This window comes from Microcebus murinus, chromosome 8, assembly GCF_040939455.1.
Source record: "Microcebus murinus isolate Inina chromosome 8, M.murinus_Inina_mat1.0, whole genome shotgun sequence".
NCBI lineage: Eukaryota > Metazoa > Chordata > Mammalia > Primates > Cheirogaleidae > Microcebus > Microcebus murinus.
Genome location: NC_134111.1, coordinates 3,343,407 through 3,359,119, shown reverse-complemented (window position 1 = coordinate 3,359,119; position 15,713 = coordinate 3,343,407). Strand labels below are relative to the sequence as shown.

Sequence of the window (15,713 nt, the reverse complement as noted above, 5' to 3'; positions counted from 1 at the left end):
ATTAAAGGATCTACCCACTATAAATTAAAAAGCCAAAGCATATTACATATGTATCTAATTTTATCAACCTTTGCAAAGCTCAGAATTTTAACTTTAAAAACTATCAAAGACTTGATTAGCTGGGAAGCTCTGTAATATAACAAGTTAGGTAATTAATTCACCAGCAAACAAAAATCTAAGTCTCACTCAAAAAATTGAAGCAGACAACTATAGAATATTTAATAAATGCAAAGATATAAAGGCTCTTTCTGAAAATCGACTGCCTAAATTATTAGTCATAGGGATTTATTGCTGTTAAAAAATTAGAATTTTTTTTTTTTTGAAGAGACAAGGTCTCACCCTATTGCCCAGGCTGGATTAGAGTGGTATGATGATAGCTCACTATAACCTAGAACTAAAAAATTGGAGTCTTCATATACAAAAGTGTCTGAAAATGGCTCTTGACTTTTAATTAAAACATTGAATACAATAGCAGCAGTGTGCAGCTCCACCAGCCTAAGAAAGCTCTAGATTTATTCTCAACAAGATTTTGCCATATTATGTACAATACTTTAAATAAGTATAGAGATGAAAAGAACAAAACCCACTACAAAAATTTAAAACAGTTCCTGTAAAAATAAGAATACACCATATAAAATGAGTATTTCAGGACTCTACTAATTTCTTTAAATCACGTGCCTTAGAAGTTAAATAGTATAAGCCTTTTCCCTAGATTATTATTTATGTAAGAGAACCTACCAAGAATTTATATAATCCAGCCTTTTCAGGATAGAAGAGAGAAAAGAGCCTTAAATAAATTTCTCAAAATAAGAAACTATAGATAGAGAAAACAGGCAGCTATATATGGTCCACAGGGTAGTTTGCTTGATTAACTGAGATGTGCTTAAAGTTCTTTTAATATTTAAACATGCTATGCCTGAAAGGAGTTATTCTGCTATGGGGCTATGTTAAAAGAACCTAGGTATTTTTGTTTTTTGTATTAGACAAAATTTGGGGGAACATTTTGTTAAAACCTTGTAGAAATAAATTATGTTCATTATCATAAAACACATGGTTAACCAATGTTACTTTAATACATACAATTATTTCCAGTAAAAAAGCATTAGTTTTTCTTGAACAATCAGACACTGTAAACATGTCTTCACACAGTTCAAAAACACACTGCTGAACCAAAAGATTTTTGTGGAAGGGAGGGGTTATCTTACTGAGTAAAAACCAGTAAAAACCAGAGTTGATTATCAGGAAGAGGCATACAGAGACTGATCAAAAGTATTAACAGTATTTTTCTTCTTAAGTTGTATGGTGAGTACTCACAGGTTCTATTTAATCTCCATAAGTGCTACATTAGAAAACTAAAAACTGATCTTACTTCTTGAATTCTTAGTATAATTCCTTATGTCCATGTTCTATTTATATAACCTATTATACACCTTATACCCCAATCTGAACCGCTTATTGTGGCTTAAAATTTTTGCTGTTAAATATATCATACATTCAAAACCTATAACCTACATGGGACGTTTCAAAGAATGTTAAAATGAACTTCAGTACCTAAATTAGTTCTCTCTACTCCCTTCTCCTTCTCAAAATCTTTTTTTTTTTTTTTTGAGACAGAGTCTCACTTTGTTGCCCAGGCTAGAGTGAGTGCCGTGACGTCAGCCTAGCTCACAGCAACCTCAAACTCCTGGGCTGAAGCGATCCTTCTGCCTCAGCCTCCCGAGTAGCTGGGACTACAGGCACGCGCCACCATGCCCGGCTAATTTTTTCTATATATATGTTAGTTGGCCAATTAATTTCTTTCCATTTATAGTAGAGATGAGGTCTCATTCTTGCTCAGGCTGGTTTCGAACTCCTGACCTTGAGCAATCTGTGCGCCTCGGCCTCCCAGAGTGCTAGGATTACAGGTGTGAGCCGCCACACCCGGCCCCTACCAAAATCTTTACTTCACAATTCTGTCATTAGTGTTTAGGAAGATACTGTTAAATATGTGCCAACATTTTTCTTTAAAACAAAAAAATGCAGCTTAATATAGCGTGAACTCTGGAGCCAAACAACCTGGGTTCAAATCCTAGCCCCACCTCTTATAAGACATGATGTATGTATGACCTTTGACAGGTTTATTTAACTTTGGGTGCCTTGGTTTACTCATTTGTAAAATAGAGAATAATCAGTACTTTTCCCATAGAGTTTTTGAGAAGATTAAATAAAATACTTAGAATATGGTGATACATACTAAGAAGTATAATGTGTCAGCTATTATTAGTGTAAGAATCAAGAAGGTAAGACAAAATTAAGCATGCTGAAATTAGTAAACTGGATTCTTTTTAAGAGTATAATGGCTCTCACTAAAATTTATTTCAGTATTATCACTCATTCTAAATTTTCAGCTTGACAGTAGTAAGTGATCTGCTTCTACCTCTGTGCTATCCTAATATTCACATGACTCTTCTCCAATATTATCCAAAGTATTTAAAGTTTGTGAAAATATCTTGCCTTCCTTACTTAAAGAAGCATGAGGATAGGGGTCATTCCTTTTTAAAAACTCACGGGGGGGGGGGAAATGGGCATTTATTGAAACCTTAAAATCTGTACCCCCATAATATGCCGCAATAAAAACAAAAAAAACCCTCTCACAGGTAACTTGCATAAAAAATATGCTCATTGGCCAGGCATGGTGGCTCACGCCTGTAATCCTAGCATTCTGGGAGGCTGAAGCGGTCGGACCACTCTCGGTCAGGAGTTCAAAACCAGCCTGATCAAGAGCGAGACCCCATCTCTACTAAAAGTAGAAAGAAATTAATTGACCAACTAAAAATATATATACAAAAACTTAGCTGGGCATGGTGGCACATGCCTGTAGCCCCACCTACTCAGGAGGCTGAGGCAGTAAGATCGCTTGAGCCCAGGAGATTAAGGTTGCTGTGAGCTAGGCTGACGCACGGTACTCACTCTAGCCTATGCAACAAAGTGAGACTCTTAGAAAAAAAAAGGATATGCTCATTATTTATTAAATAGATTTTAATGGCACTATTTCATGTGAAGCAAAATGCTAAGTAACCTATAGGCTCACTTAGTCTCAGATACCCCTGGTGTTTAAAATGTTATTTTAGGCCAGGTGCAGTGACTCATGCCTTCACAATTTGGGATGCTGAGGCAGGAGGATTGCTTGAGACCAGGAGGGGCAGGAGGATCACTTGAGCCCAAGAGTTGGAGGATGCAATCAGCTATAATGATGCCAATGCACTCTAGCCTGGGAAACAGAGCAAGATGCTGTCTCAATCAATCAATCAATAATGGTCTTTTAATACCAGTACATAAACTGAGTATCATAATTCATATTAGAAAAAAAGAATAAATGCATACAAACTAGGGTAACTTATATCTGCTTCTGTAATGAGTGGATGTGTACATAGTGTTTCTCAATGCTGCAGTATAATCAATGTCATAAATGTCTGTTTTGTTAACCTATGAACAAATCATCAGAGCCTTTTGAGAAGCAAATCTCAAAATAGAACTACGCTCATTAAAAACCTTAGAAAATACTGATTACTTTTCTCTTATGTAACTTTGTCCTTCTCCAAGAAGCATAAGAACAATCTCAAAAACGACACTAAGGCCGGGCGCGGTGGCTCACGCCTGTAATCCTAGCTCTCTGGGAGGCCGAGGCGGGCGGATTGCTCGAGGTCAGGAGTTCGAAACCAGCCTGAGCAAGAGTGAGGCCCCGTCTCTACTATAAATAGAAAGAAATTAATTGGCCAACTAATATATATATACAAAAAAAATTAGCCGGTCATGGTGGCGAATGCCTGTAGTCCCAGCTACTTGGGAGGCTGAGGCAGGAGGATTGCTTGAGCCCAGGAGTTTGAGGTTGCTGTGAGCTAGGCTGACGCCACGGCACTCACTGTAGCCTGGGCAATAAAGTGAGACTCTGTCTCAAAAAAAAAAAAAAAAAAAAACGACACTAAAATACTTAATGTGTTGCCATGTAGAAGAGAGTACAAACTTAATTTTTGGTATTCCAAAAGGCAAGACAAGTTGTAAGACAAGTTATATTCTGATATAAGGGAAGAACTTTCTGAAAATTAGACAGTCTAAAATTAGAAAAGGGAATTATATGAAGTAGTGAACTGAAATGTAGTATCAGTAGTTTCAGTAGTATCACTGAAAATGTTGGTGAGTACAAGACTAATTTTTAGCAATGTTGTAAAGAAGGTAAGTATTTGATAAAGACCTGGACTATAATCACAAACTCCCCTTAATCAGTATATTCTTGGATTTTCTTAATACTAAAGTCTCCCCAAAGTGATGGCCTGATGCACAGCCCTAACAATGCAAAGCAGTATGCTTACATGCCTCATATGTGAGCTACATCATTCGTAATACAGAGCGACTCACATTTGAGAGGCTGGAACACCCTATCCCTATTTCTTGACTCTGTGATACAATTTTCTCTCTCCGAGTAGAGTTAAATTAAGTTCACTCCAAATTTGATTCAAAGAATTTCACATCACCCCTTGAAACAACTGTAGATCCATCATCCCCCTGACTTACCAAGTGGAGAATGGGAAATCTGAGACACATAAAATTTAGAAAAGTGAGGAATGACAGAAGATGGATAACTGGAATCTAATAATTCTACTATATCAGACTTGCTATCAGAACTACTGCTTGGGTGGAATAATTAACTGAGTTTAATATATTCATATTTGTCTCACTGAGGCACTAAGACAAAATTATGACTATAAAAAAAGTAGAATATTTTTTAAAAAGAATCAAAAGATATAAATAAACTAGAACGTAAATCCTAAAAGTACATGGAGGCTCCTTTTGCTTTTGTGCATGTTTGAATTCAATTTCCATAAAACCTAAAATAGAGCCCTCATAAAAAAATAAAACTCAACTCTCATTTAATTAATATAGACATGATACTGGTGTATATTTTTTTAAGCTACAAGAAGAAAAGGTAATGATTCTACATCCACTTAACTTTATCTAAATTCACCTGGACTAAAATCCAAAACATTTAATTGCTAGATAGTAACTCAGACACTCTCTAAATTTCAGAGGAAAACTTCTTACACACTATTTAGCAACAGTTTCATTACCAAAACTAAATAATGCTTCACTGGAACATGGGACTAAAAAATGTTGTCACACAGCGGATGTTCTTTTTTTAATCTAAGGTGCAGAGTGGTTTTATATCAGAGATTAGGTAGCATACAGTTTACTGTAAAATTAATAATTTTGATACCTTGGAATTACTTTTACTAAATAAAAATTATTTTGTTTCCTCTATATTTCTAAGGATTTTCAAAAGGCTAGAAAATATTTTTTAATTTATTTCTGTTTAACAGCTAAGACATCTACTAACAGTGAGGAAAGATACAACATTAGTGTGGCATTAGGCTGGTAGTCAAGTGGTAAGATTCTTGTCCTGGCTCCGAACCTATTTTACCTTGAACATGTCACTTAAGCCTCTGGATCATGGTGCTCATCCATAAAATAACTCAGACTAGATGATTTTAAAGACTCCATTTCATTCTGAAGTTGTAAAATATTATGACTTTCACAGTGAGGACACTCCCTTAAAAAGACAGGAACCCTTATCGTTATGCCAGCTACAGTGGATATATTATGGATGAACCAAACAAAATGTACAATGTCAGGAGTGTTTATGCAAACGTGATCAAATATACTGGCCTGAAATATTAGTTAAACTATCTTAAGAGTCTTTCTTGTCTAGACAGCATCAACATTACATGCTGCAAATAAAGCTCTGAAAAGCTGTAGGAAACTTACAATTCAACCAAGACAACTAACTCTGCTGACTCTGGAACATAAGGGGAAATCTGTGAAAATAATTTCTTGACATCCAGTATCTATGGCACCCATTTTTTCACCCTGCATTTATGTGCCAGAGGAAGATGATGCTTGTGTGGCACACTGGAATCAAGGGCATGGGGTAGAATGCACTGATGCTTATGAACAGTATAGTCAACAGGTTCAAATGAAGTACTTGAGAATAGTACCTTCCCAGTAAATAATAATAGGGTTTAGTTAGAAGTATAAATGTTTTTGTTGTGCTATTTGTATTGCATATATATATGACATGGTTAATTACTTAACTCTGACAGCACTGAATTCACATAAACAGCATTGATGTACTATTAATATTTCAACAGCCCCACTTTTTTTTTTTTTTTTTTTTTTTTTTTGAGACAGAGTCTCACTTTGTTGCCTAGGCTAGAGTGAGTGCCGTGGCGTCAGCCTAGCTCACAGCAACCTCAAACTCCTGGGCTCAAGCGATCCTTCTGCCTCAGCCTCCCGAGTAGCTGGGACTACAGGCATGAGCCACCATGCCCGGCTAATTTTTTCTATATATATTAGTTGGCCAATTAGTTTCTTTCTATTTATAGTAGAGACGGGGTCTCGCTCTTGCTCAGGCTGGTTTCGAACTCCCGACCTCGAGCAATCCGCCCGCCTCGGCCTCCCAGAGAGCTAGGATTACAGGCGTGAGCCACCGCGCCCGGCCAACAGCCCCACTTTTTAAGTCTAATAATCTGGTCCAATAAACTAAACTAAAATAATCCAAGTGAAAATGTGGATTTATTTTGTAGAATGAAGGAATTCATAGAGGTTTATTTATCATTATAAAATCAGTAAAAGTAAACAAGCAATCCCTCCCAAACGTAGTAGGTGAGGCGGCCATGTAGTACAAATGTGGTATACTGATAAACTATTAATAGCTGTTTTCAGAAATAGCAATGCTGAGTAGTGTAGCTTCGAGACCTCTATGTTGTCAGTTAATTCATATTGTAAGGACTGCAGGAGAATGTGAGCTATTTAAATAAAATTACAGTGTCAATATGTTAGGGAAAGGTATCCTGGACACAAGATAGGAAAAGGAACACAGTCCTAAAAGATACACACAAATAAGCAAGTAATCGAAGAGGGAGAGCTCTTGTATTCAACTTATAGCTGAAAAAATTCAAAGGTAATATTAGTTGTAAAACTCTACAAAATGATTATAAACTAGAGAGAGTCTGAGTTTCTTCGAAGAGCCTTGAGATGGTGTGTATATGTGAAAAAATTAATGGAGATGTAAGCCGGTATTGCGGTATTGTGATGATTTAACCACAAATGCCTTCCCTATTTAAATATTCCAATCAGTACTGTTAGTACACGTACCTCGGAGAATTCTTTCCTCATGGCAACGAAGAAAGTCCCAGATTCTAACAGTGCCGTCATCAGAGCATGTAGCAAATTTATTATCCGTGGGTGAGAAACTGTTACATGAAGACACACAGCAGGGGAAAGAAGTCAGCATTTAACAGATTATCTGTGCTTCTCAGACAGGGAAAAATAAAAATACTGTGCTGCATTATAAACAGGAGAAGGAAGTATCCAGTGAAGAAGCCCTTAAAGAGAATGTTGTCAGCTAACACACGCATCTCAAAAGAAGACTTCAACTGAGTATTGCTTCTTAGTTTTCAATTATCAATATTCAGAGACCTTTACGAGTGTATTATCAGTACTGATGCTAACCATGCTCCTCTTCTCAGTAGTAAATCACATGTAAGTTGATTTAAGTGTTGAAACTAAATGGATTCCATTTTTGCAATATTCCTGCAGTCTTTTAAATCACGCAGAAATACTGCTCAAAAAATTTAGCATTAGCTTCTGCCTCAGACACTTCATGAAATGATAAGCTTAAAAACTGCGGGCAAGCTATTAAAAACCTGGATGCTAACCTACATACAATGCTTTTCATTTAGGCAAAAGGTCCGTGGAAAATGTTCACACCTTCTTCTAGGGCAAGCTATTCCTTGAAGATTGCACCTTTTGAAGAAAACTTTAAAATGGACATTCAGATTTATGTTTTAAGCCAAGGAATCTGCTGCAAAAGAGGGAGCCAGTTTATCTTCTCAGTACTCAAAGACCTTCAAGTTTCTCACCTAACTCTAAGAACTCCCTTGAACTTTTGAATCCTATGACTGAGAAAGGACCAATAGTGAAAACTCAGTGTATGGGTATGACACTAAGGCAAAGTCTATAAAGTAAAAGCATGTTTATCCAACAATTTCTGTTAAGATTTTGAAAGCAGAAACCAATGTCTACAGTGGATGTTTCTATGACGATGTCAACCTCCTCCCACACATGGGTGGGACAACCTTAAAGAATGCTGCTTAGCTTTATTCTGAGGCTGCAGCAACTCTTCAGGCTTGTGTTTGAAACTTTTTTTTCCAGTTTACTATACATATCTGATTGATATGTAAAAATGTACAACTCACTGAAAATATTTTAAACTCCACTTATTATACATTTGCATAACTGATGTTATCAGCAGTGAATCAGAAGAAAAGTCCTAGAGTCTTCTTGACAATGGTCTGCTTACAGCTGCAAAGCTTGAAGAACCCATTCATTAATCCGTAAATGTTTGCCACATCCAGAGAGTTATCTGTGAGGGATTTTAGTTCTATACTTTCCTTTTGAAGTCATGGCATAACCAAGCCAACCAGGTCTTCACTTAAGCCTTTTTTTCTTGTATTTTGTGTGAATTCTGAAGATGTTTTCTGTAGGCTTTAGATTTTATTCAGTTATATAATTAAAGACTGAATTCTTTATTTGGAATGAAATATTCTTATCTTACACAGTAGATAATAATAAAAAAATAACGTATACACATTATTAGCCATAAATAAAAAGAGAAAACCAGTGCAAAATGCGGCAGACAATACATCTCTAACATATTGCAAAGGCTGATACCGGGACAACACTACTTCAGAAAGGTGCCAGCAAAATGGTGAATGTGTGAAAACAAAGGAAAATATTGTGTTTATAGGGTGCAGAAAGTTTCCCAGAATCTGACAGAGCCCATGCATCTCTGCACCCAGAATACACTTAGAGAATAATTTAACCATGACAATAGGGACTACAGAAAATGGTATATTGTGTATAAACCTGGCCTCTCTAATCGCCTCCTTATGTGCCTGGAACATCTTGACGTTGTTCATGTTCGACTGCCAATATTTCACATATCCTCCGTGGTCTGCTGTTAACATCCACATGTCATTATGTGACCAAGTCATGGCCCTCACTGGGCTGTCGTGAGCCTGTGAAAACAGAAAACATTTGTAAGATACTGCTTCAAAGAATATAACATGGAAGGCTTACAGAAGCAATTATTAAGTCACAGTAATGGTCTGTCCAATTATAAGTTTAACAATGCCGGCCGGGCGTGGTGGCTCACGCCTGTAATCCTAGCACTCTGGAGGCCGAGGCAGGTGGATTGCTTGAGGTCAGGAGTTCAAAACCAGCCTGAGCGAGAGTGAGGCCCCGTCTCTACTATAAATAGAAAGAAATTAATTGGCCAACTAATATATATAGAAAAAATTAGCTGGGCATGGTGGCGCATGCCTGTAGTCCCAGCTACTTGGGAGGCTGAGGCAGCAGGATTGCTTGAGCCCAGGAGTTTGAGGTTGCTGTGAGCTAGGCTGATGCCAGGGCACTCACTCTAGCCTGGGCAACAAAGTGAGACACTGTCTCAAAAAAAAAAAAAAAAGTTTCACAATGCCAATGAAGTGACTATATCTCAAGTTCTTTACACTACCACAAGATGACGCTACCATCTGATGATTACTGTTACCTGTAATATTGTTTCAAAATTGAAAGTGAGTCCATTCCACAAGGTAAACTCGCCACTAGAAGCTCCAGTGACCAACCGTCTTCCTTCTGGAGTCCACTAGGGGTGGAACAAAGACAGGTTATACAAGGGCAAAATATTCCCATTACACAAATTTTGAAAACACTGAGAAAGTCTTTATAAAGATTAAGTACTGACTTTCACTTAAATGCAGCTTAGCTTTATAAGCAAGTATTTGTCAGAAAATAACTTATCATTAAATTCTTTTCCTGTGTGCAGAGTAAGCTCTATCACTTTGGCTTATTAGCTAAATTAAAAACAAGTATAAAATATGGATGTACCTACGCACTCTGTCAAAATATGTGAAGCATGTCAAAACAAAATATGCAAAGACCTCATTTTCCTAGGTTACATGGTAGACTAACATAAATAAGGTAGATAGTAACCAGAAAAACTCAAAGACTCAATGAAAGAATTGGTGTCTTATAACTACTAGTGGACAACTCAGACAGAAGTTACCAGTGTTTTATAAAAAACAAAAACAAAACAAAACAAAAACAAGATAAAAATAAATACCAATTTAAGGACATTGAGGCTATCAAACTTTTCCTACAAGTAAACGTACATTAAAAATCATTGTAAGCTCTCCTACATTCAAAGTACCAAGGAGTGACAAGTTTTATATTCATCTACTTTCAAAAAAACATAATACAACACAGCCATCACTAATACATTGCATTGACTTTTAAAATTTTAATTTTATTGATACAAAATAGATACAGCATTACGGGGGAATCACTACGCTGATAATTTTATTTTGCACTTAAAACAATTTTTACATTTTTTTGCATTTAAAATAATTTTCACATCAATATTTTAATGTCACAATTTGCATTATTGAAGAAATCTGTGACATCATGTGATGGTCAATACAAAACACAAAATATTTTTTCTTATTTTTTATTTTCAAGTTTCTATGATGGAACACACAACTCATATTCCTTAGAAGATGTAAATACACGAAATGCCAATACAACAATCCTACTTTCCAAAATAAAAACTCTGACAAAGTTGAAAAATATAAGTGTGCTTATAGGAACAGCAGGATGAGGTATATAAAATGAAGACTATTGGTAAATTAGATAAATATATGTGACAATTTGGCTTTTCATAGCTTATGAATAGGTCATGATTTTTCACTGCTACAAACAAGAGCCTCCTAACCTTCCTAGTTTCTGTTATTTACTAGGGATCCCAACCCAGTTAATAATGAAAGCAACCAAACTGTCAACAAAGAACGCATAGTTTATTTAATAGCCTTTCATTTAGACTATGCCTCTACTATGTGCAAATTTTTCCTAAGACCTTATAGCTTGATTCCCAAATGAGAAAATTTACCCACCTAATAAAATACCCGATGTTCAGATTTTATTGATTTCAAAAAGATTTTCTGTGTTATGCTATGAGGATGTCAAAATTAGCTGCACATTACATCCCTTTCCAAATTCCCTGATTAGGAAAATTATACTACACACTGGTTGGCTCTACTCACACAATAGTGTTTTACTGATGTTTCTACTGCTTAAAGCCTCTAGGGCAAATAGGAGGCCTAAAACTAACTACAACCATTTCTAAGGGCCTCAGGCTGGAATCTCTTTCTCTCAGCCCTTCTCAGTTCTTCCTTCTGTATATCACAACCTTCTAATATCAGAAGATCTATTTATTTCGCTGATGTGCTACTAATCTTTACCATGATTGCCTTTACTCTGTCCTCATTTTTTTTCAATTATTATTTGCTCAACTTTTTTTTTTTTCTTTTTTTTGAGACAGAGTCTCACTTTGTTGTCCAGGCTAGAGTGAGTGCCGTGGCGTCAGCCTAGCTCACAGCAACCTCAAACTCCTGGGCTCAAGCGATCCTCCTGCCTCAGCCTCCCGAGTAGCTGGGACTACAGGCATGCGCCACCATGCCCGGCTAATTTTTTATATATATATCAGTTGGCCAATTAATTTCTTTCTATTTATAGTAGAGACGGGGTCTCGCTCTTGCTCAGGCTGGTATTGAACTCCTGACCTTGAGCAATCCGCCCGCCTCGGCCTCCCAAGAGCTAGGATTACAGGCGTGAGCCACAGCGCCCGGCCTATTTGCTCAACTTTTGACTATTAAACCATCCTATGCCTCTGGATATAACCAACAACTGCATCCTTAGAAAATGGAATAAAAACACAAAGAAAATGAATACACTATCATCTATGGAAATATTAACTGGATACCTAGGAAACAGAGATGGGAAGATTTTTTTTTATCGTGAATCTCCTCAAATTTTACCTTTTTTAAACATGTGAATGTTCTATTTATTAAAAATTTTTGGTAGGACGTGGTGGCTCGAACCTGTAATCCTAGCACTCTGGGAGGCTGAGGTGCGTGGATTATTTGGGCTCAGGAGTTTGAGACCAGCCTGAGCAAGAGTAAGACCCTGTCTCTACTAAAAACAGAAAGAAATTAATTGGCCAACTAAAAATATATAGAAAAAATTAGCCGGGCATGGTGGCGCATGCCTGTGGCCGCAGCTACTCGGGAGGCTGAGGCAGGAGGATCGCTTGAGCCTAGGAGTTTGAGGTTGCTGTGAGCTAGGCTGAGGCAATGGCACTCTAGCCTGGGCAAGAGAGTGAGACTCTGTCTCTAAATAAATGAAAATTTTTATTTTTAAAATATCAGTGAAAACGTATGAAACACCTACTATGTATTTTCACGGAGCTGACAATTTTGGCACAACATAGTTCAGGTATTTTCTTTTTTTTTTTCTTGTGGAGACAGAGTCTCACTCTGTTACCCAGGCTAGAGTGCCGTGGCATCAGCCTAGCTAGCTCACAGCAACCTCAAATTCCTGGGCTCAAGCGATCCTTCTGCCTCAGCCTCCCGAGTAACTGGAACTACAGGCATTTGCCACCCAGGCTAATTTTTTCTATATATTTTTTTAGTTGGCCAATTAATTTCTTTCTTTTTCTTTTTTTAGTAGAGATGGGGTCTCACTCTTGCTCAGGCTGGTCTTAAACTCCTGACCTTGAGCGATCCACCCACCTCGGCCTCCCAGAATGCTAGGATTACAGGCGTGAGCCACCACGCCCACCCTCTCCTCAGGTATTTTCCTTCCTAGTAACACACCTAAGAACTTTTCATTCATTTCAGGATGCTGGATTTTTTTTTTTTTTTTTTTGAGACAGGGTCTTGCTCTGTTGCCCAGACTAGAACTCAGTGGCGTAATCATATTCCTGCAACCTCAAACTGCTGGGCTCAAGGGATCCTCCCATGCTGGCCTCCCAAAGTGCTAGGAATACAGGTGTGAGCCACCACACCTGGCCAGTGCTACTTTCTAAACACTAACAAAATTGGCCAGGCATGGTGGCTGACACCTGTAATCCTAGCACTCTGGGAGGCTGAGGCGGGTGGATTGTTTGAGCTCATGAGTTTAAGACCAGTCTGAGCAAGAGCAAGACCCCATCTATACCAAAACCAGAAAGTTAATTGGACAGCTAAAAATATACAGAAAAAATTAGCCGAGTGTGGTGGCGCATGCCTGTAGTCCCAGCTACTTGGGAGGCTGAGGCAGGAGGATTGCTTGAGCCCAGGAGATTGAGGTTGCTCTAAGCTAGGCTGACACCACGCACTCATTCTAGCCTGGAAAACAAAGCCAGACTCTGTCTCAAAAAACAAACAAGCACACACACAAACAAAACTGTTCCTATTCAAGGACAAGTCCACGACCTGCTCTAACATGTATCTATCATTCAGAAAAATGTATATGGAGATTGCAACATTAAGAAAGACCACCCAAAAGTAGTATCTAACTAAATGTATTAAATAAGATATTTAGTAGATAAATATGTATTCCAAAATAAAATTACTAGTAATAAACTAATTATTATTGCAGATATACATTTAAAATAATGTGTTTTTTTTTTCTTTATTCTATCAAATACATTTGCAGACTACCTCAGGACTAATCTTCTCATAAAAGAATACTTACCCTAACAACAAATACAGGACACTTTACTTTATTTGTTGATGTCCGAACAAATTTTGTTGTTACCGCATTCATAGGATTATTCAACATTCCTATAGGTGGGACCAGCTATAAAAAAAGAAAATTGAGTTCTTACAGCATCTGATTACACACAGAGCAGAAAGTTGGGACATGGCAAGGTAATATCATTTCAACATTTAAAGGTAAATTTGGGACAGTACAAGACTTTCAAAAAAAACTATTATAATAGGCTGGGCCAGGTGGCTCACACCTATAATCCTAGCACTCTGGGAGGTTGAGGCAGGCGGACTGCTCGAGGACAGGAGTGTGAAACCACCTGAGCAAGAGCAAGACCCCGTCTCTACTATAAATAGAAAGAAATTAATTAGCCAACTAATATATATAGAAAAAATTAGCCAGGCATGGTAGCGCATGCCTGTGGTACCAGCTACTAGGGAGGCTGAGGCAGCAGGATTGCTTGAGCCCAGGAGTTTGAGGTTGCTGTGAGCTAGGCTGATGCCACGGCACTCTTTCCCAGGTAAAAGGGTGAGACTTTGTCTCAAAAAAAAAAAAAAAAAAAAAAAAAAAAGAAAAGAAAAGAAAAAAGGATCATATTTATTACAAGTTATTCTAACAACTAAATCAAATAAAATAAAGAAAAAAGATTAAAATGAAATTTAGGTTTTTTTAAAAAATTGTTTTTAACTTGAGGTCACATATATTTAGGCTTACATGTCCAAACAAAGGTTTTTATTAAACTACTATGGCACATCTTATACTTACATCATTATAATAACCTGCATCAGGCTGAATTGCCCGCATGTCTCTCTGATCTCTTTGCCATATTCTGTTCTGTTAAAAAATAAATAGATCAATTAATCAATTGGTCTAATTATACTCAATTTGAAATTAATTATTAACAAAATATAGGCAGGGCGAGGTGGCTCACGCCTATAATCCTAGCACTCTGGGAGGACAAGGCAGGTGGATTGTTTGAGGTCAGGAGTTGAAAACCAGCCTGAGCAAGAGCAAGACCCCATCTCTACTAAAATTAGAAAGAAATTAATTGGCCAACTAAAAATATATAGAAAAATTAGCTGGGCATGGTGGCGCATGCCTGTAGTCCCAGCTATGCGGGAGACTGAGGCAGTAGGATTGCTTGAGCCCAGGAGTTTGAGGTTGCTGTGAGCTAGGCTGACGCCACGGCACTCACTCTAGCCTGGGCAACAAATCGAGACTGTCTCAAGAAAAAACAAAACAAAAGAATATAAACTATATTAAATGAGGAGAAAACAGGATTGAAAACTGTTATTCCCTCTCTTCCTGGTTCTTCCCAAAGTGGGGGAACGCTGGGTTAAGAGGGCAAAAAAAAAAAAATTATTCCCGAAAACATAGATAATAGTGGTATCTTAAAGAGATTTCCCCTCTTATCTTACTCACTGTTGCTTAGAGCTTCCCTCCTCATTTTACTCGAATTAGGCCTCACCCACTCAATTAAGATGCTGTGGGCCCATCACGTGCTGAGTAATGTTAACTTAAAACAGGCTAGGAAGTAGATAGACATCCCCGATTCCACCAAAGCCCTCAGCACAAAACAATTTCTTGTATCTTTCTTGTGGTTTTTCTTTCTTTCTTTTTTTTTTTTAATTTAGAGAGAGGGTCTCACTCTGTTGCCCAAACTGGAGTGCAATGGCATGATCACAGCTCACTGTAACATCAAATTCCTAGGCTTAAGTAATCTTCCCACCTCAGCCTCCTGAGTAGCTAGGACAAAAGGTGTGCACCACCACGCCCAGCTAACTTTTTAATTTTTTTTTTTGTAAAGTGGGAGGTCTCAGGATGTTGCTCACTATGGGATTACAAGTGTAACCCACCATACCCAGCCTTAAATTCTTTACTTGTTTTAACCTAGGAATTAGCCTCTGTGATTGCGTAATTCCCTAGAATATCCTAGCACTTTGGAAGGCTAAGGCAGGAGGATATTTGAGCTTAGGAGTTCCAGACCAGCCTGGGCAACATAGGAGACCCCATCTCTAGGAAAAAATAAG

At 37.6% G+C, this 15,713-nt stretch overlaps 1 protein-coding gene across 9 annotated transcripts in view; it reads right to left on the bottom strand.

Moving 5' to 3' along the window:
• The window catches only part of WDR33 (WD repeat domain 33), a 107,326-nt gene that overhangs the window by 49,130 nt on the left and 42,483 nt on the right, over positions 1-15,713 (bottom strand). For all 9 annotated transcript variants that reach the window (XM_076005437.1, XM_076005438.1, XM_076005439.1 and 6 more), the window contains 5 exons: positions 14,449-14,517; positions 13,669-13,773; positions 9,647-9,742; positions 8,962-9,113; positions 7,189-7,286 (listed from right to left, as the gene is read on the bottom strand). In XM_076005437.1, coding sequence (XP_075861552.1) covers positions 7,189-7,286; positions 8,962-9,113; positions 9,647-9,742; positions 13,669-13,773; positions 14,449-14,517 — 520 coding nt within the window. The remainder of the gene's footprint in view (positions 1-7,188; positions 7,287-8,961; positions 9,114-9,646; positions 9,743-13,668; positions 13,774-14,448; positions 14,518-15,713) is intronic.